This window comes from Taudactylus pleione, unplaced genomic scaffold (genome assembly GCF_031769625.1).
Source record: "Taudactylus pleione unplaced genomic scaffold, aTauple2 ptg000043l, whole genome shotgun sequence".
Taxonomy (NCBI): Eukaryota; Metazoa; Chordata; class Amphibia; order Anura; family Myobatrachidae; genus Taudactylus; species Taudactylus pleione.
Window position 1 is genome coordinate 17,889,766 of NW_028284445.1, and position 22,937 is coordinate 17,912,702.

Below are 22,937 nucleotides of genomic sequence, written 5' to 3' on the forward strand. Positions count from 1 at the left end.
GTAGTTTTATGTAGTGTTTAATATAATGTAGTAGCTCAAACGAGTGCACCAATGTGTGATTATAAACTGCCCTCATTAATTGAGTAACGTCAGCTAGGCAAAATGATGAACAAAACTACAAATATAATGAACTTATGAATTCTTTGCAATTAAATACATTGCAGGGATCAGCTATATTATAATTTAAATCCGTATGTTTAAAATGTCCGATCGCTTATAACTGGATCACTGCCCAGTGATGGCCAGTTTGACAATGAGTTTGCGATGGCAACTTTGCAGGAATAGCACTGTTTTGAGCTACTAAAGTCCATGCTTGACTGCTGCAAATATATACATAAAATGTACATATAGGATGAGATACAAAGTCTTAAATCTTTCAATTCAATCCCATTCATCTGTAGTGAGTTCTTACTAAATACATACAGTATATTATAAGATTGTTAGTACATACATTTGATTGACTTATAGAAACTGTGTGTTGCTGTGACATTATCTTTTAGCTCCAACCTTAAGTTGCAGCTTAATTAAAAAAAAAGTTGATATTCTGATGCCACTTTTACCACCTTTCCTAGTTATTGCTTGGGTGCCATTTACCATGTTGTCCCTTTACTTATCTGAGACCTACACACTACAAAGTGTTTTGTGTGTCTGCCGTTGTGTGAAAGCCTGTGCTGTGAGATCTGGCTTGGTAAAGGAAAATGTTGGAAAGGAGGTAATAGAGCAAAGACGTGCTAAACCCGTAGCCTCTGGTAGCTGGCGCCTGCTGTATGTCCCAGTGTCATTCCTTCCCTTCGGCATGGACTCTGGTGTTTGCCTCTTGTATCGTTTTACATTTTCAACTAAACAATTTTGTTCTTTTTACAGTGAGCCGCAGGCAATGTGCTACATTGAAACATCCAATCTTGATGGAGAAACCAACTTGAAAATTCGCCAAGTAAGAAGCTTTTAATATTTTTTTTAAATTTTTTTTTTTTTTTCAAGAATTTATTATTGGACTATAAGTTCCTCATGGGCACAGTCCTCTTCCCTCTTTCTCTCCTCCTAGCGATTATTCCTGCCACCAGTGTGCCTTCATTATCCTTTCTCTGACTCCCACCAGTGGCTTTGGTCCTGCCTGCTGGGTACAGGTTCATTATCACTATTATTATCCGTTATTTGTATGGCGCCACGAGGGTTCCGCAGTGCCTTACACAGTACGTAAGCATAAACCGTGCACACAAAAGAAGAGGGGAAAAAAATGCAAAAGACTCACAGTACAAAACATTGCAGAACGTGGGATATACTGTAAGCTATATAATCACTTTCTACTTCAGGGTCCATAGGGGGTCCACAGGGTTGACCTTGGGGTATAGGTTGGGAACCAAATCCGGGCACCACGCAGTTAAAGCTTTTAGCTCCCAGGATGCACTGGGTCCACTCTCCCTATAACCCCACCCCCAAGCCAGAGGCACCTCAGTTTAAGTTGGTGCCCGGCCGGAGTCGGGTCACCGTTAGCGCAGGGGGAGCTGATTAGTAGCCCCTAAGCTTATTTTTTTTTTTTTTTAGGGACAAAGTTTTTTCATGGACTTTGGACTCTTCAGAGCGGCAGCGTCGGACTGTCCATAGGACGTCTAAGCTGCCGCTCCGTCACCCCGCTGGCGCTGAGACGCCAGTACAGATCTGGGGATCTCAGCGGGACCCCAGAGTCTGTACTAGCCGGACTCTGCGGGCGCCCAGGACTGCTGCCGGATCCACGGGGAGCAGGTAAGGTCGCGGATCACCGCTTGCGGTGATCCGCGCATTTCAAATGCAGTCCTGTGCCTCCGGTCTCAGGGGACAGACCGGAGGCGCCGGCAGTGGCGGCGGGCCCCCCATACCCCGTGTGTCCACTAGACCACCAGGGACTTAACGATCGGTGCAGGGAGCCGGCGTCCCGGGGGTTAATAGCCGGCCAGGGGAGGCAGCCTTCCCTGTTACAGCGGCTCCTCCCCTCAGCTCAGCGCGCCTTTCAGTATCCATAGTCTGGCGTCGCTGAGCTGCTTCCTCCGCGGGCCACGCTTCCTCTGAGGTCTCCAGCGGCCATTTTATCTCTGTGGTGCAGCAGAAATCTCTCAGGATGGCAGTGAGTCCAGTCCCCCTGCGTACCTCACCATCAGGTCAGTGTACACAGCGCTGTAGCCTTCCCAGACACTGAATCTGGGCAGTTGAATGCAGTGTAATAGTGCAGTATATTATATGACATGTTTATGTATATATGTATATATCTGCATTGTATGTGACTTATGCTAGTGCTGACTGTACTTTATTCTCTCACCTGTCAGTGTATATCTATCCCTTTCCTTATCTGCCCTAATACAGCTGTACTTGGGGTGGTTCTGAGACCTCACATTTATATACTTGTTAATATTTGTGTGGTTTGTCACATACTGTTGCGTGCTGCACGTTGCCATATTTTAGATGGAACTGTGTGTTGCATACGCTGAAAATGGGTCCCTGCAGCTAATTTTTGGCATCAGTCAGGACCAGTATAGTGCTGCTTAATATTTCCGCCAAGATTGGTCAGATATGTCTGACCAGGAGATAGAGCGTTATACTGCACCCATTTTTACTATCCTGCAAGTCATGTGCTGCAGGTGTTAGTGCGGAGGATTTGACTCATAAAGGGTTCTGTATGTGGCGTCATCTGATGCCGGCCTCTTTCACGACCCCCTTGGGCGGTTTGTTTTCTCGGGATCCTCTCAATTGCGGATCGCCGGGCGGGCCCCATTGTTGTACCTCACTTGGGGTTACTTCACCATACTGCCCTTTTCATCTCAGGGTATCTCGCAGCTTCTTGCACTCTTCCCCTGTGACACAGGCTACCGCTCCCTGCAGGGGTTTTTCGCAGTATATGAATTCCCCCTGGTGCCACAATAGTCTGTCATTCCCCTTGCAGGGATTACCACAACAGCCACCCTGGGTGGATGTCGTTTTCTACGAAACGCTAATTGGCGTGGTTGACGCCCTGTGGTTACTTCCCAGTTGGCTCTGCCGTGAACTGGGTACTGTTCGGGGCTCTTTCCCTCTTACACGGGGGGAAGCCTATTTCAGGTATTATTATCCCTGCTTTAGGGCTGGTAGCAGGTCCATTCTGGTTAGAGTGAATGTTGACCTGCACCTGTATCATACACCCTCAGTATTGCGTGCCTTCGGGTTACCTGTTGCTGACTAGTGGGTGGATCGCATAGCGGGACTCTGGCTGTTGCCAGATAGGAGGTGTTACAACAGTGTTTGGCCTCCTGTCCCAAATTCCCTGAGGGTCATCACGAGCCCCTCCTGGGGGGGATGGGCGTGTTACTCGTCTGATTACAGACGTTACTACGCCTCCCATTCCTGCGTGGTCGGATTCTTCGGATCCGTAGGTGGTAACTCTGCCTGAAATCAGTATACTTGCTTTCAGGAGTTGTTACCCATCCTACCATGGCTATAGCATGGTTGGTTAATACTATTGCATATTGGGTTGATGCATTTGTAACGTTTTTTCCCCTCCAACACGTCGGGGGTTCAAATGTATTTGGTCGCTCACGTAATATATGCTGTTGTCATAGGTGGAAATGCCTATATTGGATACCAGTCTCCTAACTTTCAGAGTTCCGGCTGCGACTGTATCCTCCGTAATACCCTATGGCTGCGCTCTGGGAATGCAGAGGTGCAGATACCATCTTTAGGGTTGATTTTGTTTGGTCCTGACCTTGACAAGATTGTAGTAACATTGGCAGTATTACTAACGACAAGTTTACCGCTTTCAGCTATGCCCACTACAAGGCCTCAGACTAAGTCTGTTAAGTCTTTTTTGTCCTCTGGGTCAGCCTAAAGGTCTGTTTCTTCGTAGACTGTCGGCATCTACAAGGGCCGACATATCCAGTACCGAGCAGGCCTGGACTGCCAGCCGATCCTGCTTCTGAACCTACGGATATCTCTTCAGTCTGACGGGACAGGCCTACAACTGGGAGATACCGATTTTCTCAGTTCGCCCGGTAATAGTGTCAAGTTGCCGCGGCTACGTGGGTAGGAGGGTACGCCCTCTTTACAAGGGCCTTACAGATCCAGAAAGCTATGCAGTTGTTGCGGTAAGCGGAGCTAATTAGGCCATCCCCACTATCTCAGTGAGGGACTGGTTGTTCTGTTTTCTTTCTGGTGCGGTGGCTGAATGGTCCTCTTTGGCCTATTCTCTGTCTCAATTCCCTGAACCAGTTCCTAAAGCTACCTGGGCTCAGGAGGAAATCCCTATGCTCCATCATACGATGTTTGGAACCTGGGGACTTTAGGGTATCACTGGATATACAGGACGCGTGCCTACGGGTACTTACAGAGACCTTTCCTCAGCATGGGCTGAGGTTTGCTGTATCACAGCAACACTTACAATTTTTCGGGCTCTGCCTGTTGGGACTGTCCTCAGCCCCACAGGGGTTTACCAGCGTTTTGGATTTTCTGACAGTTCTTCTGTTCAGTATATCCCAATGCTCCTGTACCTGGACGGCCTCCTGCTCTTAGCGGGATCACCGGGGTACTTTACGGCCAGGTCAGGATGACTGTGGCTTCTTCAGGGTGCAGACGTTTAATCAACGGGGAAAAAGTCCTCCCTGCATCCCTCTCTGGGTATTCTTCATCTAGGATCCCTGCTGGATTCTCAGAATCTGAGAATTCTTCTGGCGTAAGACGGAATCTCCTCTCTTCCATTAGGAGTACATGGTTGTCTGCGCAGTCGACAGATGTCTTTACACTCTGGGATGCATGGTGGAATGGGCTCAGTTCCATTCCAGGCCTTTCCATAATTGGCTCATCTCCAGATGGAATGAGTTTTTTCTGTCGGATAACTGTTCAAACGATGATGCTCTCTCCGGAGGCAAGTCGGTACCTGTCCGGGTGGCTATGGCCATCTCGTCCAGGGTTTTCTTTGCTAGGGACAGTGTCTGGATCGAATCCTTTTCAGTGCAGTTGGACGTCTGTCGATTCCACCCTGTCAATTAACTTACTCTGGCATAACTCTTGTTTCCCGGTGAACCTGAAAAGGTTCAGTCCGACAGGGTCAGGACAGTGGCTTCCTTTTTAGCAACACTGTTCGTTGGGTGGCAATGACAGGTATGTCACATATTCGGACATAGTCCGAGGGTCTCCTCCCGACCATCTCGGCAGCGTTCATTTCAGGAGCTCTCCATTGGGAAGCGGGAGTCCTCAGCCGTCACGACGTGCATCCCGGGGACTAGTCTCTTCCCCAAGAGAGGTTTCATCTCCTGGTGAGCAGGGGGGGCCCCCCTGAGGTGACCCTCATGGCCTTCTGACTTTATCACACTATGGTGTTACAGTTCAGCTCTGGGGATTCTGAAGCAAACTTCAGCGACTCTTTGTCGGTGAAGTGGTCCTTCCACTTTGTGTACCTGTGTTCTCCGGTCTCCCTTCTTCCTCGAGGTCTTTGGAAGTGTTTTCAATCGAGACGGAGATGCTTTCCTGCTGGTGGCTCCTGATTGCCCCAGATGTCAGGGGTACTTGGATCTTCGGAGTCTCTACATCGATACTCCATCCCTGATGCTTCACTGCCCGGACCTGTTGTCTCAGGGTCCTTGGTTTTGCCTTGGACCTGGGTCGTTTGTCATTGACTGTGTCCTTACAGTGGTCTTACGGCTTCCCTGGCTTTGTCATCGTTGGAATGATTAGAGCACATGGATCAGCTTTTGCTGGGACCTACCACAAACTGTGGCAGCCATAAATCTTATGGTATTGTACCTGACGATACAATCCTCCGGTGTCCAGGATTTCCAGATATTCTGGCATTCCTTCCGGCTGGCTTGGGTTTCACACTTGGCCTGGTCTTCCTGACAGTGCGGATCTCTACACTGTCAGTATGGTTAAGATATGGAATTGCTTCACTCTGGTATCCAGTTCATCCTTTGGAGTGTTTTCTTGATTATGCCTCCATTTGTCCTCCCTAGGGACTCCTTGGGAGTAAGTAGTGGTTCTTCGTTACCTCCGGGGACAGTCAATGGAACCGCTGGTTGTGATAGCCATTACATGGTCTATTGCTTAGGCTCTCTCTTTCTCTCAGGGTGTTTATATCAACCAGGAGAGTGTCTGAATTGGGAGCGTTCTCATGTGGCTCCCTCTTCTGGAGGGCATCATGTCAGGGTGGGAGTTGCTCTCGCCCTGTGTTTCTTCTTAGTGGTTTTCAGGTTCCATATTATTCTGGAACTTATGGTACGGCCATTCTGTCCCCAGTCCTCTCGGCTGGTGTGGCCTCATTGACTGTGGTCTGGCCTCTTTGGATTTATGTGATCCGTTCAGGTTCCTTACGGAAATCGGACTCCTTATTGGTGGTCTGAGATTTCTGGTTTTCACAGGAAAGGATGGCCGGCCTATAACCAAATGTTGGCTTGGATGGCCTCGTAGGTCTTCCTCAGGGGCCTACCCATGGGTAGGCCTTCCTGTTGTTGATGCTTGTTTTTTCTCGGGCCATGTGACCCTCGTGTGCGGCTCGCTGTGGCGCCTCGGCTGTTTTGCCTTACTAGGTGGCCACGTGGTCTTCTGTCCACACCTTTTTAAGGTTCTAGGCATTGGTTTCCTTTGCCTCTCAGGATGCTTCCTTTTTGGCGACGGATTCTCCTCTCAGCACAGGAGCGTCCCCACCCTTGGTTGAACTGCTTTGGGACATCCCCAAGGTCAACCCTGTGGACCCCCTATGGACCCTGAAGTAGAAAACAAGAGATATGGTAAGAACTTACCTTTGTTATCTCTGTTTCTACGAAGTCCATAGGGTCCACAGGGCGCCCGCCCTGACGCACCTGGCTTCATATGGGCTGTGTGGCTGGTCACCGGTTTTCCGTCTCCCATTTCGGTGAGTATGGTTATTGAGTGTTCCAGTTTTCTCTCTCTTTTTCTCTCCTCCTCCGGCCTTTGGCTACTTACAAACTGAGGTGCCTCTGGCTTGGGGGTGGGGTTATAGGGAGAGTGGACCCAGTGCATCCTGGGAGCTAAAATCTTTAACTGCGTGGTGCCCGGATTTGGTTCCCAACCTATACCCCAAGGTCAACCCTGTGGACCCTATGGACTTCGTAGAAACAGAGATAACAAAGGTAAGTTCTTACCATATCTCTTGTTGTTTCATGTAAGTCACAGTACCCACAGAGGTAACGCTGCATGTTGAGTTTAAAGGTTTGATGGGCAGGGATGGAGCACAACAGGGTAGAGGGCCCTGCTCATGAGAGCTTACAGTATAGAGGGGAGGGGCAGACAGACAGAGGAGACACACATATTATATTATAGATCAAACTCTCGTGCTCCATTTTCTGCCTAGTGCAACTTTGTGGTCTATTTACTAAGCAGTGTTAGGAGACAGAGTGAAAAGTGATAAGGTACCAGCCAATCAGCTCCTAACTGTCATCTCACAGCCTGTATTTGAAAAATGACAGTTGGGAGCTGATTGGCTGGCACCTTATCACTTTCTTATCACTTTTCACTCTGTCTCCTAACACTGCTTAGTAAATAGACCCCTTTATCTTTGTTCAGACTAAATGCCAGAAATATAGCACAGATTGTCCGTAGTTTATCCATGCCTGGTTATATGTGTGTGCTTCAACCCAGCCAAACAAAAAACATAGACGCAAATTCGGAGGAGCAATATTACCTGCTAGTGTGCTTTTTTTATTAATTCTTTTTGTGAAAGCCTGACTTAAATTTGGAGATACAGGCGATGGACACCCTTTGAATAATGTAAAGTCCATAATTATCTCCCTAATTCTTTTATCATAAAACAGGCTCGTTGTCAGCCTCCATAATCAATACACAAATCCGGATACATGAGTACCCACAGTGTCATTTTTCCTGGATTCTGGCAAACAATAAACCAGACAAATATATCCTGTGTCCCCACCGGGAATATAGGATTTCACATTCAGCAAGTTGTTCACAGAACAGACTCTATCTGTCATCATGATTCATTGCAGAACGCTCCCACAGTTTTTAAGAAAATTATAACAACATCTAAATATCTACAATTCTACCGCGATAAATGATCCAGGATCAGCCCTTTGCTTTCCTACAGATGCGACTGGAGTCAGCGTTGCCTGCTGGAGCTACACGTACAATATGTTTTGGGCACAACTGAGCAGAGGGGAGTCGTAAATAATGAGCATAAACATTGGCTTTTATTGTATTTCACAATGACTAATGGTGAGGTTAAAATGAACAGTACCCAGCATGTATTCACTGTGGTTGTGGATTTGTTTCTCGTAGGACCTACATGGCATTGCCAATGAGTTGGTCAGATGCCAGCAACTGAGGCACAAATCGGGAGGTAGCAGAACGAAGGCTGGAATTTTACATTAGTCACCATTATCTGATTTATAATATTAATAATAATTGTATTAGTCATGTGACTCTTCTGATGTACTAATCTTCATCACACACACACGCACACCCGCCAACTTGTGGTAGGTCCGACCTGAGTGCTCTCATCTTGGGGGGCCTAACACTAATCTATTGGAGCAATTTATGAAGAGCGCCTATTAAATTACCAGTAAACATAATATCAAAAAGGAGGGTGGGGGCATTTTAATGACTTAAAGAAAGGTAAATATACACGTGTCCTCACTCGTATAGCCTCATTACACCACGCAGCACGATATACCTGGCGTGATTGAGCCACAAGGCCCTGTGCAACTCTGCTAGCATCAGTCGTCAGTCGCAATGTGATGTGACTAGGACGCACCAGGAGACTGTACTGTGACACTTGAATATCTGTGTGCGACTGAGACTGTAAATGGAATTTGCGTGGAAAAAAGCTGTGGCCGCTGCATCGTAGCACTGTGCATGCTGGTTGAGGGACTAAGTCACACCGATATATACAAGTGTCACATATCAAATTAATTAGCACAGTCTCCTGGTGCGTCCTAATCACACCGCATATGATACTTATTCGGCAAAAAAGATGCCCGGCGCTAGCAAAGTCTCACAGGACCAGGCGCGCCAGAAGGGGCTGTTTGACGCAACTGCAGCAAAGACGAGTAAGGACACATCTGTAGGAACCACTGCACTATAGTAACTATATACATTTTTTAAGATGGCCGACAATCTGTGGTGACTTTGAAGCCGCCATTAAAACCTGCAGTTGATACATTTTTCCATGGGTGTAAACGAGGCAGCCTTTGATATTCCATGTCATTGTCCACTGACCATTGTTCCAAATGATAGCAGGGAATAAACTGTCTTCTCTGTGTGCCTATTGCTATTCAGAGAGAATAAGAACCTATAGTGCTAGAAATTATAGTAAATATGCAATGTGACCTCTTTGCTCCGTATAGTCACGCCTGCAGTGATGTTTATTCTTTAATGTTCTGCCACAAATCACAGCTTTTTTTTTTTTTTTACATTTGTCATTAGGGTTTACCAGCAACCTCAAATCTTCAGTCCCACGAGGATTTGGTTAAAATAACTGGAAGAATAGAGTGTGAAGGACCCAATAGGCATCTCTATGACTTTACTGGAAACCTCTGCTTGGAGGGTAACAGGTCAGTTGTGGCTCCTTAATTTGCTGCAAACATGAATCGCCAGTTCCTCCCCTCTCGTATATCCATTGTTTCTACTTCAGGGTCCATAGGGTATCCACAGGATACCTTGGGGTATAGGTGATGACGTCAGGCATCGGGCACCATAGAGTTAAGTTTCAGCCTCCCAGGATGCACTAGGGTCCCCCTCCTACACCCCGCCACCGAGCCAAGGCATCTCAGTTTAGTTTGGTGCCCGGCCGGAGTCGGATGCACCTGTTAGAGGGGGGCCATGAAGAGCCCCTGAAGTTTCTTCAATGTAGCTGTGGCTGCACATCTGGAAGTACAGCATGGACAGTCAGTCCGGACGTCCATGCTGTCTTCCCTACACCCCCGCCGGTACCAGAACGCCGGTACTGATCCGGGGATGCTGGTAGGCATCTGGGGTCACAGCTAGCGGTGACCCCAGATGTTTAGGACCATGGCCGGAATTAAGGGGGGCAGCAGGTAAGCAGCAGGCTTCCACTACCCCCCTGGGACAGCAGGACCGCGGCAGAGCGGTAGCGCTGCGGCGTCCCAGGGGTTAAATGCATGCCAGGGGAGCGCGCCTTCCCTGTCTCACAGCCGGCGGGACTATGTCGATGGTGTTATTCGTTGACGCGACCGATTACGGTCACGGCTCCGGTACAGGAGCCGCCCTGGGCTTGTTTTGCCAAAGCGCTTACAACCCTCGTGGGCCAGTTATCTCCGCAGCCTGCCCTCACTCAGATGGGTTTGTCCCAGCAGTCAGTGGTGTCGTCACCCATGCAGGGTTTCCCAAGACAATTGATGGTACCCCACAGTCTCCCTATTTCCCCTCCTCAGGTCTCTCATGAGCCTGCGTGGGTTAATTCGTTAACAAGCTCTGTACAGCAGTTGTCAGAAGTGTTGCAAGGGGAGTCTGTGATGCGGCCTCACAAGCGGCCGGTGGCGTCTCTGTCTGCTCCTTATGAGGATGACGACGGGACGTCCGATAATGGGGAGATTCTGGATCTTTCTGACCAGGAACCTCCCCGTCCTAAAGAGTCGGACGCTAAGTCTAAGGTGTATATACCTGGCCTTATTCGTGCAGTCCGTACTGCTTTAGTTATTGAGGATGAGGAGCCTCCGGTATCAAAGTCCAAATACGCCTTTTTCAAGGATGTTAAAGGAGATACCACAGTGTTTCCTCTTTCGGGGAAATTAGTTGACCACCTAGAGGAAGCGTGGAAACAGCCAGGCAAACGATATCAGCCTCAAAGGCGTTTAGCTGTGGCGTATCCGTTTGCGGACAATTATTTTGCCAAGTGGGAATCCCCTCCACAGGTGGATTCGCATGTGACACGCCTTGTCCGTAGTGCCACATTACCCATGCCATCCATGTCCTCCCTTAAGGATGCTACGGACCGCAAGGTGGAGATCTGCCTGAAGTCCGTCTATTCCCTTGCGGGGGGGGGCAGCGCGGCCGGCTATGGCCATTTGCTGGGTTCCCAGAGCTATGGAGCGCTGGGCTGATACGTTGGTGGCGTCCTTCGATTCCGACTGTTCGGCTGAGCAGACGGAGTTGATCGGCAATCTCCGGGATTCGGCCACTTATATCAATGAAGCGCCTTGGATATTAGTACCCTGGCGTCTCGAATTTCTTCAGCAGCTGTGGCTGCTCGTCGCACCTTGTGGTTGCGATCCTGGAAGGCGGACGCTGATTCCAAAAAGGGTTTGGAGGCGTTGCCTTTTAACGGAGAAGTTCTCTTCGGTCCGGACCTGGACAAGATTGTAGCCACGCTGGCGGCAGCTAAATCGGCATATCTCCCGTCGGCTGCTATTCCTACTCGTTCAGGTACTCCGTCCTTTCGGTCTTATAGGGCCCAGGGTAGGCTTAAGACACAGTCCTTTCCCCGACAGGCTGGCCCCAAGAAATCGGCCAAGCTCCGGAAGCAGGCCTGGAGCTCCTTCTCCGACACTTGGACCTGACCATTGCGCTACTGCAACGGCACGGCTGGTTGATAAACTGGCAGAAGTCCACCCTGATCCCGTCTCAGCGGATTCTGCACCTCGGAGCCTTATTGGACTCGGGACAGCAAAGGATCTTTGTGACGGGGGAAAAGATCTCTGCCTTACAGTCGAAGGTGCGCAGTTGTCTGCAGAGCCGCCGGGTGCCTCTGCACTCGGCGATGAGGTTACTGGGCTCCATGGTGTCGGTATTCGACATGGTGGAATATGCCCAGTTTCACTCCAGACATCTGCAGCACCTGATCCTGTCCAAATGGAATGGACTGCCTCAGTCTCTAAAATCCCAGACGATAGTGCTCACTCCGGAGGTTCGCCTGTCCCTTGCCTGGTGGTTGCAGACGACCCATCTCAACAGGGGTCATCCGTTCTGGGTGGCGAATTGGGTCCTGTTGACAACGGACGCCAGTCTTCGGGGCTGGGTAGCAGTTTCGGGTCCACACTTGTTCCAGGGCAGGTGGACTCCGGCAGAAGCGGAGCTTCCAATAAACATCTTGGAACTCCGAGCGGTTTTCAATGCTCTCCAGCAGGCACATCGGGTTCTCCAGGGTCACCCAGTGCAGGTCCAGTCGGACAACGCTACCACCGTCGCCTACATAAACCGGCAAGGAGAAACCCAAAGTCGGGTGGCTCTCGTAGAGGTGTCTCAGATCCTGGTATGGGCGGAGCGCAATCTTCCGGCCATATCAGCGGTCTTCATCCCGGGAGTGCTAAACTGGGAGGCGGACTTTCTCAGTCGCCAGGACGTTCATCCGGGGGAATGGTCCTGCACCCGAACGTTTTTCAACTGCTGGTGGACAGGTGGGGTCTTCCAGAGATCGACCTCATGGCGTCCCGGCACAAGTTGCCGGTGTACGGGTCTCGCACAAGAGACGAAGAGGCATCTCTGGTGGATGCTCTGTCCGTCCGGTGGACGTTCCGGTTTGCTTATCTCTTTCCTCCGGTTTCCCTTCTTCCGCGGGTAATCCGGAAATTCAAACAGGAAGGAGGGACGCTCCTGTTGATAGCTCCCGCATGGCCCAGACGGCACTGGTTCTCAGACCTTCAGGGTCTGTCCGTGGACAGTCCTCTGTGGTTGCCGCTTCGACCGGACCTTCTGTCACAGGGCCCTTGTCTTCACCCGGACCTGACTCGGCTGTCTTTGACGGCGTGGCTGTTGAGATGGCCATGTTGAGGTCCAGGGGGTTTTCCAGCTCTGTAGTGCGGACCATGCTAAGAGCTCGGAAACCGTCTTCCGCGAGAATATACCATCGCGTGTGGCATACGTTCTTCCAGTGGTGTCGACCGAGAGGTTATGCACCGCGGGAGTTTCGTCTGTCTCGGGTACTCGCCTTCCTACAGGCGGGACTGGACCATGGGCTTCGCCTTGCTTCTTTGAAGGTGCAAGTTTCTGCCCTCTCTGGTTTCACCGTAGGATTGCTACAATCCCCGATGTACGCACCTTTATGCAGGGCGTTCTGCGAATTCAGCCGCCCTTTGTTCCACCTGTGGCGCCTTGGGACTTGGCTGTGGTCCTGAGGGCTCTCCAAGGACCGCCGTTTGAACCACTGGGCTTTGGCCAGACGTGTTTCTGATTTAGGGGCTCTCTCTTGTAGACCCCCTTTCTTGATTTTTCATGGGAACAGGGCAGTGCTACGCACTCGTCCTGACTTTCTTCCCAAAGTTGTTTCCCAGTTTCATGTTAACGAGGAAATAGTTGTTCCAGCTTTTAACTCGCCTGGCCTTTCTGTGGGTGAGGCCACTTTGGATGTTGTGCGGGCCTTAAGGACTTATGTTGACCACACTTCTTCGTTTAGGAAGTCGGACGCCTTGTTTGTCCTCTATGGCTTCCGTAAAAAAGGTTGGCCTGCTTCAAAGCAAACTTTGGCAGCCTGGATCCGTATGGCTATTTCTGAAGCTTATCTTCATGAAGGCCTGCCGGTTCCCCCTTCTATGAAGGCTCATTCCACTAGGTCTGTGGGTCCTTCGTGGGCAGCTTGAGGTGGTGCCTCTGCAGTCCAGATCTGCAAGGCTGCTACATGGTCCTCTGTCCATACCTTCGTGAGGTATTACAGGTTTGATACCTTCGCCTCTCAGGATGCTTCCTTCGAGCGGCGGATTCTCCTTTCAGCACAGGAGCGTCCCCACCCTTAAAGGATACTGCTTTGGGACATCCCCATGGTATCCTGTGGATACCCTATGGACCCTGAAGTAGAAAATATGAGCTATGGTAAGAACTTACCCTTGTTATCTCTATTTCTACGAAGTACATAGGGTTCCACAGGACTCCCGCCCTGTCGCACCTGTGCTGCAGATGGGCTTTACTCTGGTCACCGGTTTTTCCATCTCCCTCTGGTGAGAATGTGATTCTTGTGTGTGTCCAGATCTTTCTTCTCTCTCTTCCTTCTCCTCCTCCGGCCTATGGATTGGTACCTAACTGAGATGCCTTGGCTCGGGGCGGGGTGTAGGGGGGGGACCCTAGTGCATCCTGGGAGGCTGAAAACTTAACTCTATGGTGCCCGATGCCTGACGTCATCACCTATACCCCATGGTATCCTGTGGAACCCTATGAACTTCGTAGAAATAGAGATAACAAGGGTAAGTTCTTACCATATATCATATTTTTCTGCTGTACTGCTGCTAGTCAGATCACCTAGTTATCTAATGGTTTGCTCAATTCTTTTAACCACTTAAATGATGATTATTTCTGCCAAAACCGGTCAGAAATTGCCGGGAACGCAGGAGAGTCAGAGGAGATGCGTTCTGCACATGTGTAGAACGGATTTCCCCTTCAAAAACACAGCGGGTGGTGCAGTCGCACCTTGTCAGCTGAAGCAGAGTTGGCTGCATTCGCATCCCATGTGACCATGTGGTTAAATTAATATTAATTTTAAATAGTCTAATGTGAATATTAAGGGACAAATATATAGAATAATCTTGTTGTTAACCTTTAGTTAAATAGATTCTGTGATTGTGCTGGTCAGCAGGGGCGTTTCTAGAGAGGAGGGGGCCCGTGTGCAGTCTCCGACACGGGCCCCCTCCTCTCTGCCCGGCGGCCGGCAGCGCACTGAGCCTTACGCGGCCAGCGCCGGAGTTATAGACAAATGCAGGGGGGGGGGGGTTTCCGTCTGCCTGGAAAGCCCCCTTCCCAGCACATACCGTGACCACAATAGAAATAGTAATATAATAGAGTTTTACTAGTGCTACATGTTCTTCTTAGTATCACAAATGAAATAATTAGCCCCACCTGTGGATCTTTTATCATGTATTAGCCAGTAATAAATAACCTGTGCACCAACTAGGAGATCTGGAAAACATGCACTGTTAGGGATGCACTGCTATAGAGCCCAATATGTACATATATGTCCAGGGCAGTGCTAGGTTCTTCTACTGCTCCTCCAGGCTCCCGAACTTGCTCCAATGCTCTGGAATGGCGCTTACATCTAAAATAAATACATTCAGCTCAGGCAGGATGGCCCTACTGCTACATCTAATGGCTTACTGTGATCGCTGGTCGGTCCTGTATATGCTGGAATTATGATACACAATACACATTGTATAACGCATATTAAAGCTGGTTAAGTACCAATTCTGCCCTCTTCATGGACTGGCCACACTCGCTCTAAAATCAAGCATTTGGAAACCCCCCTCTAGAAAGCCTGCGTTTGCCACTTGTACTAAACGAAATATGCCGCCGGTAATTAGTATCAGTAATAAATGGAGCCCTTAGTGACAAATGCATTGCTAAACACAGGATGGATTTATATATGACTTGATAGTTATTTAGACATCGATGTAGCAGAAAGGACAGCTTGCGGTAAAAGCAAGCTGTCTTTTTTAGAGCATAAAAATTAAGGTGTTTATAATGGTGCCAACGTTGCTGTAAATGTATTATTTATTATGGTGCCAATACTATTTCATTTAGAACAGACAATAAATTTGTTGATGACAGTGGCAAAACTTATTATTTCATGATGGGAGCACCATGAGGCTGGTTCTTCCTACGTTTCCTTTTTTTAGCACTGGACGAGTTAGTGCCCAATGCTGCTTCGCCAAAAAGATTAATTGTGGAGCTGTGTACTGAGTGTACAACATTCAGGGTGGTTTAAATGTAATGTTTTATGAAATAAAAGTATGTACTGTACTATATGTGGAGCACTGTGGCACTGGATTAGTTAATGTCCGATGGTAAAACACCTGGTTATCCAGTGGAGAACTTTGAATCATCAGGTGGGGATTAGCATCTGCTTCGGTTCTCCATCTGCAGGGACTGGAGTGCTGTGGTGCCGTAGGTGTCCCCATCCATGGTGGTCTAGTGTAGTTGTTGCAGGACGCAGCCTCATTGCTAATTGGCAACATGTAGCCGACAGTCTGTAGCCAAAATGGCAGCCGCAGTGCAATGGCTAATGAAGGAGACTTGTAATGGTGCCTCCTATATTCAAATGAGTCCAGGAGCTGCACTGCCTCCTGGGAGTCTGAGGTTTCTAAGTGCCTCACTGAAATCCTGTCACAAACATACTTTCACGAGACCTGGGTGGTGGAGTACGCCAATCCTATCATACACCATTTATAGCCTGTATTTGTGGAACAACTGCCAGCATTCACTTACACTTTGATATGCATGCTGATACTTGTGTCACAAGTGTGCACTATAAATGTTGCCCCCATCATGAAATAATAAGTGTTGTCCCCATCATAAATAAAATAGTTTTGACTTCTAATCAAATAATACATTTATATTAATGTTGCCCCCACAATAAATACCTTAATTAGCTTTATGTTCCGATTGGTCAGGTAGCACAAACCGCATGCTGTCTCTCCTGTCAGAACTGAGCCCGAATAACCCGCCTTTTCTCTTGCAGTTTGCTATAAACCTCCTGTACTGTAGTTTAGGGGTTAGCAAAGGACACACGTGGTTTGAGCTTTCAGTCTCCAAGCCACGGAAGTGACTACCTCAAGGGATGGGTGGCAGTTTGCACACTGTCCACAACACTGCTGTTTAATAAATATCCCACTTTGTGCCTTCTCTTTATTTTGGGATGACAGTATGGCATAATTGTACATATAGCATATACTGAAGGATATAAGCAAGCTTCTCTTGTCTAAGACTACAAATGTACTTTTTGTTTTAGTCCAGTTGCTATTGGACCTGACCAGATCTTGTTACGAGGAGCCCAGATCAGGAACACTCAGTGGGTTTTGGGCATTGTTGTGTACACAGGACATGACACCAAACTCATGCAGGTAATTTATAAATAGTTAATTCAATATTTTTCCGTGTACAGTTGTGGTCCATGATATAAGGAGAAACAGAACATTGTGGTGCTTCCTTTAAACACTGTATTCATACATGAGCTGAGCCTGCTTGGCTACAGCTGATCATAATTGGTCTTGGTCCCTCTGCAAGCCTGCAGGTGTTAGAGAAAATCTTTCTTTATAGGAAATTAATACATTGTAATAATTATAGCTTCAAAGCTTTTATTTTGCTAAACTGCCTTTCATGGTGTGTTATAGTCATTTGCAAACTAATAGTTTTTCAAAGTACAGATTTTCAGAATTATTACCATGTTTTAACTACACATTGACAAATGCATAGTGATACAGGTGTAACAGTCATTAAACTGACACCTGGCATGTCATGATTTTAATGTATTGCGTTATTCCTTTGTTAGAATTTTGTTTTGCGTTACTAGTAGTCAGGGTTCCCCATGAGATCTCCTGGGCCCAGTACTAGGGGGTGTGACCACAGGCGAGGAGGCGTAGTCATGCTCTGATGTGAATACCGCGGCCCTCTCTTATGTACATCCTGCATTGGCTAGGTTGCACCAACCTGACAGGTCCCAGATACTTTGTACCCGCTCTCCCTCTCTGCGCCCATGCTACTTCCTGCTTGGGTGATTTGTACCACACATTTAAAAAGTAATTACATTCATAATCCAGTGCCCTGTAAATAAATAAAGCCGACAACTAGCATTTCGCCCCAGGCTTGACTGGTGATGTACAACAGGATGACCCACAGCGCAGTGTCCCTCCCATCATATTGTAGAATTAGCTCTAGCCTGGTCAGCACAGGGTGACCTTCTATCTCCAGGGTAAGCCAGCCCTCTGATTGGGCAGTGGGTGCCAAGGTGAAGGTTTAAAGAGAGAAAATAAATAATTAGAAATGATTGAAACAAATTGATAGAGAAATATAGCCGCATCAGGAGACAGATCATTAATTAGAGATCCAACCCCTAATTGACACAATAATATTATTCTTTGTTACGTATTCAGTTTTAGGGGTTTATTTACTAAGTGTCGATTTGTAAAACCCAACATTTGTATACACGTTTCTGCCGATATTTAAAAGGGCAGTGCTTTCCCCATTAAGACATGGCTAGTAAATGCACTTCCCTTTTTAAATATTGGGCATAAACACGAACAGAAGTGTCCACCCGACACTTAGTAAATAAACCCCATAGTCTGTAGGGGGCGCTATTCCATACTTATAACAACATGGCAAAATGCAAAAGAGGAAAGGTAGGTATTTCCCAGAATGCACTTGGGGTTCCCTATATTATTGACTTTTAAAAGGTCACTTTTTATTTCATTTACATTAAAATTACATACAGTTGTATTTATTTAGTGACCAGTCACAAGTTTCCATCCTGTTTAAGGCTCATGCTAAAGTAGATAACAATATGGTGATTGTATGATCATATTGAAACTGTGCAACCTATTGTATAGATTATATTTGTGATCATTCCTAAGCAGCCCATGAAGGATTACTTACATGTAATACTAATTACATGTTCATCCATGCTGCTCCTCTATACATATAACCCACAATCTTTTTCTGCCACAACTGTATTTCAAATAGAGGACTTTTCATTTTTTACATCGCCATTTTCTTATTAAATTCATTTATGTATTATTGTGGTTTAGATTATGTCGCTAGTCTGTAGCTAAAAAAAAAAAGGGAAGAAATGATGTACGAATGTGATATAAGTTCTGCTATTAAGTCATTTGCTTAATTTTATTGTCATTGTTTACATTTTGTTTGTCCAGAATTCTACAAAAGCTCCTCTCAAGAGGTCTAATGTAGAGAAAGTCACCAACGTACAAATCCTGGTCCTATTCTGCATTCTCCTGGTCATGGCTCTCGTCAGCTCTGTCGGGGCTTTGTTATGGAACCGAAAGTATGAGGAAACTAACTGGTACCTGGGCACTAATGGTAAGTCCTGTCACATGTAGTGGTTAGTATTACCGCCTCATAGCTCTGAGATCGTAGGCATTATGGGGTATATTTACTAAAGTGGAGATGTTGCCCATAGCAACCAATCAGACTCTACTTAACATTTATACATTTATCTAACACCTTCTAGAAAATAATAGCTAGATTCTGATTGGTTGCTATGGGCAACATCTCTACTTCTGAACACCCACACCTTAGTTAATATACCCCTATCTGTATGAGTTTGTATGTTATCCCTGGGTTTCGTTCCACAGTCAAAAAAAACATACTGGTACAGATGTGTCCTCATACATCATTGCTGTAGTCTTGCCAGGATGCCACTCTGGTAGTTCCAGGTGTTTTTTTTTTTTTGCATCTTTTTTTTTTTGCCAAAAATGCGTCTTTGTCTCAATGTGTGACAAGGACGCACCAGGACACAGTGCTGATTAATTTGACATGCGACACTTGTATATCTGTGTGTGCGACTGAGTCTCTGAATCTATATATGAAGTTCTACGATGCAGCAGCCGCAGCTTTTACCTCACCAAATTCTATTGGGCTTCATATACAGACTTGGTGGAACATATATACACAAGTGTCGCATATCAACTTAATCAGCATAGTCTCCTGGTGCCTCCTAGTACATAGCATTGTGGGTAAGATGCATTTTCAGTAATAAAGACGTCTGGCATTAGCAGAGTTGACCAGGACCTGGCGGCTCACACGCGCCAGGCATCTCACACCACGTGGCATATTGAAGCTGGATGCATAAGGACACATCTCTAGGTTAATTGTCTTCTGACAAAATATTTTCCCTAGTGTGTATAGTATTGTGTATCCATGCGATAGGGAATATAATAGGGGGAGATATATCAAGCCTTCTAAAGGGTGGATAAGTTTCCCATCGCAACCAAACTTCTTCAAGCTTGCATGTATCATGTGCATTCTATAAAATGGTAGGTACAGCTGATTGGTTGCTATGGGAATTTCTTTACCTGTCCACTTCTTCACTTTTCTTGATACATATTCCTCATATGTAAGCTCCACTGGAGCAGGGGATGTGGCATACTATGTCAGCCTTCATAATGTCGACGTTCATCATGTAGACAATGACGTGCAAGAATGTTGACATACAGTGGCGGTTCTAGGGCCGTTGCCCAGAGCGCCACGGAGTCCCCAGAAAGAAAAAGAAATAAATCCCACAAGAAAAAAAAAAAACAGCGTTGGTCCCCCCCCCTTCCCTTCCTGCTAGACACCGCAGGGAGGCTGCATTTACCGGGTGCCCGCTAGGATATGTTACCAGTGGGCACCCTGCTGACCAGGCTCACTCCGGCTCCCGCAGAGAGTACTACATGACGTCCCTCCCATAGATCCGTGGAGCCACGGTCGGACCGGACGGCAGCGGACTCAGGAGCGGGGCTTAAGGTAAGTATAGTGTTTGTATTTTAATTGTATTTTTTTTTTTTTCAGAACCACCAGCACTGGGGGCATGACTATAGGGGGCATTACTACTGGGGGATTATTATAGGGGGCATTACTACTGGGGGGTTATTATAGGGGGCATTACTACTGGGGGGATTTCTATAGGGCATTACTACTGGGACACAACTATAGGGGGCATTACTACTGGGGTACTACTACTGGTGCATTACATTTGTGGGCACTACTAATGGGGGCATTACTATAGGGGACATTACTACTGGGGGCACGACTATAGGGGGCACTACTAATGGGGGCATTACAACTGTGGGCATTACTAATGGGGGCACTACTATAGGGGGAATTACTACTGGGAGCACTACTAATGGGGACATTACAACTGTGGGCACTACTATAGGGGGCATTACTACTGTGGGCACTACTATTGGGGGCATTACCAATGGGGGCACTACTACTGGGGTATTACTACTGTGGGCATTACCAATGGGGGCATTACCCCCCCCCCCTTCCCTTCCTGCTAGACACCGCAGGGAGACTCCATTTACCGGGTGCCCGCTAGGATATTTTACCATTGGGCACCCTGCTGACCAGGCTCACTCCGGCTCCCGCAGAGAGTGCTACTTGACGTCCCTCCCATAGATCCGTGGAGCCGCGGTCGGACCGGACGGCAGCGGACTCAGGAGCGGGGCTTAAGGTAAGTATAGTGTTTGTATTTTAATTGTATGTATTTTTTTTTTCAGAACCACCAGCACTGGAGGCATGACTATAGGGGGCATTACTACTGGGGGGTTATTATAGGGGGCATTACTACGGGGGCATTACTACTGGGGGGATTTCTATAGGGCATTAATACTGGAGCACAACTATAGGGGGCATTACAACTGTGGGCACTACTATAGGGGGCATTACTACTGGGGTACTACTATAGGGGACATTACTACTGGGGTACTACTACTGGTGCATTACAATTGTGGGCACTACTAATGGGGGCATTACTATAGGGGACATTACTACTGGGGGCACGACTATAGGGGGGCACTACTAATGGGGGCATTACAACTGTGGGCATTACTAATGGGGGCACTACTATAGGGGGAATTACTACTGGGAGCACTACTAATGGGGACATTACAACTGTGGGCACTACTATAGGGGGCATTACTACTGTGGGCACTACTATTGGGGGCATTACCAATGGGGGCACTACAACTGGGGTATTACTACTGTGGGCATTACCAATGGGGGCATTACCACTGCGGGCACTACTAATGAGGACACTGCATGGTGTGCACCACTACCGGGGCCATTGTGTAAGGGGTACCACTGCTGTGGGGATTGTATAAGGGGTACTACTGCTGTGGGCCTTGTGTATAAGGGGCACTAATTTGGGCATTGTGTAAAAGGGGCACCACTGTGTGTCATAACATGAATAAAGGACTACTGTGTGGCGTAATTTGAATTTGGGATAATGTATTATAAAGGGAATTACTGTGTGTGGCATAATGTGTTATATAGGGCATTACTGCATGTGGCATAATGTATTGTTATAAAGGCCATTACTGTGTGTCGCATAATGTGTTATAAAGGGCAATACTGCGTGTGGCATAATGTGTTATACAGGGCATTACTGCGTGCGGCATAATGTGTTATACAGGGTATTACTGTGTGTGGCATAATATGTTATAAAGGGCATTACTGCATCTGGCATAATGTGTTATAAAGGGCATTACTGCATGTGGCATAATGTGTTATAAAGGGCATTACTGCATCTGGCATAATGTGTTATACAGGGCATTACTGCGTATGGCATAATGTGTTATACAGGGCATTACTGTGTGTGGCATAATGTGTTATACAGGGCATTACTTTGTGTGGAGAACTTGGGGGAAGCCCAGCACCTTCGTAAGTGCTGGGCACGCCCCACAGTGTGATGAATTGGGGATGTTCCGCAAGGACATGCCCCCCTTTCCGGAAGCGAGCGTCAGAGGTACGCCATCTGAAAAAAGTTATTTATTTGGGTGGGGGGGGGGGGGGTTGTGCAACTGGGAACCTTTGCACTGAGCTCGGCAATGCCTAGAACCGGCCCTGCCGACATATTGTCCCTGGTGACCCAGCTTACTTGTTCTTGAGGGCTGCAGTGTTTTCCGGGTCCTGGCGGTCATGTGGCTGTCACTTTGCTATCCTTAAGGGGCCTATCCATTAGCAGATGTATTTCTGAGCGATGAAAGACAAAAGATATCCCTTGAAAATTCCGGTGGCTGTGCTGAGCGATATCTGCCATGTACATGACAGATTTTGTCAAACGATGAACGATATCGCATGACATCAACATGGATTTTTTTCTCTGTAGCTGCTGCTAATATCTTTCGTTGTTTACAGCATATAAATTGCACAATATTGCTAATATCGTACAACTATATGCGATAATTGAGCAACATGTTGGAGAGATGATAGATGCGATTAATCGGCCGCGGGAGTGCGCATCTGTCATCGTTCAGGGCCTATCCATTAGCAGATATAATGAACGATTGAATGATATATCGACTGCCGACTCCTATGCCTCCATCTAGTTTCTAACCCTAACCACCTACCCCCACACAGTCTAACTGTAACTTCCACTAGCAACCTAACCCTCCTGCATCCTAACCTAACCCTCCTGCATCCTAACCTAGCCCTCCTGCCTGCAGCCTAACTGTAATCATTCTGACAATGGGGGTGATTCACGACTGGACGTAGTTGCAAAACTGTACACAAGCAGCTTTGCAATTCTATCCTTGCAAATATGC

At 47.4% G+C, this 22,937-nt stretch overlaps 1 protein-coding gene across 2 annotated transcripts in view; it reads left to right on the forward strand.

The window, feature by feature from the left end:
* Positions 1–22,937, forward strand: part of ATP8A2 (ATPase phospholipid transporting 8A2) — a 758,530-nt gene that overhangs the window by 131,735 nt on the left and 603,858 nt on the right. For both annotated transcript variants that reach the window (XM_088460283.1, XM_088460284.1), the window contains 4 exons: positions 865–934; positions 9,391–9,518; positions 16,631–16,742; positions 18,546–18,711. In XM_088460283.1, coding sequence (XP_088316409.1) covers positions 865–934; positions 9,391–9,518; positions 16,631–16,742; positions 18,546–18,711 — 476 coding nt within the window. The remainder of the gene's footprint in view (positions 1–864; positions 935–9,390; positions 9,519–16,630; positions 16,743–18,545; positions 18,712–22,937) is intronic.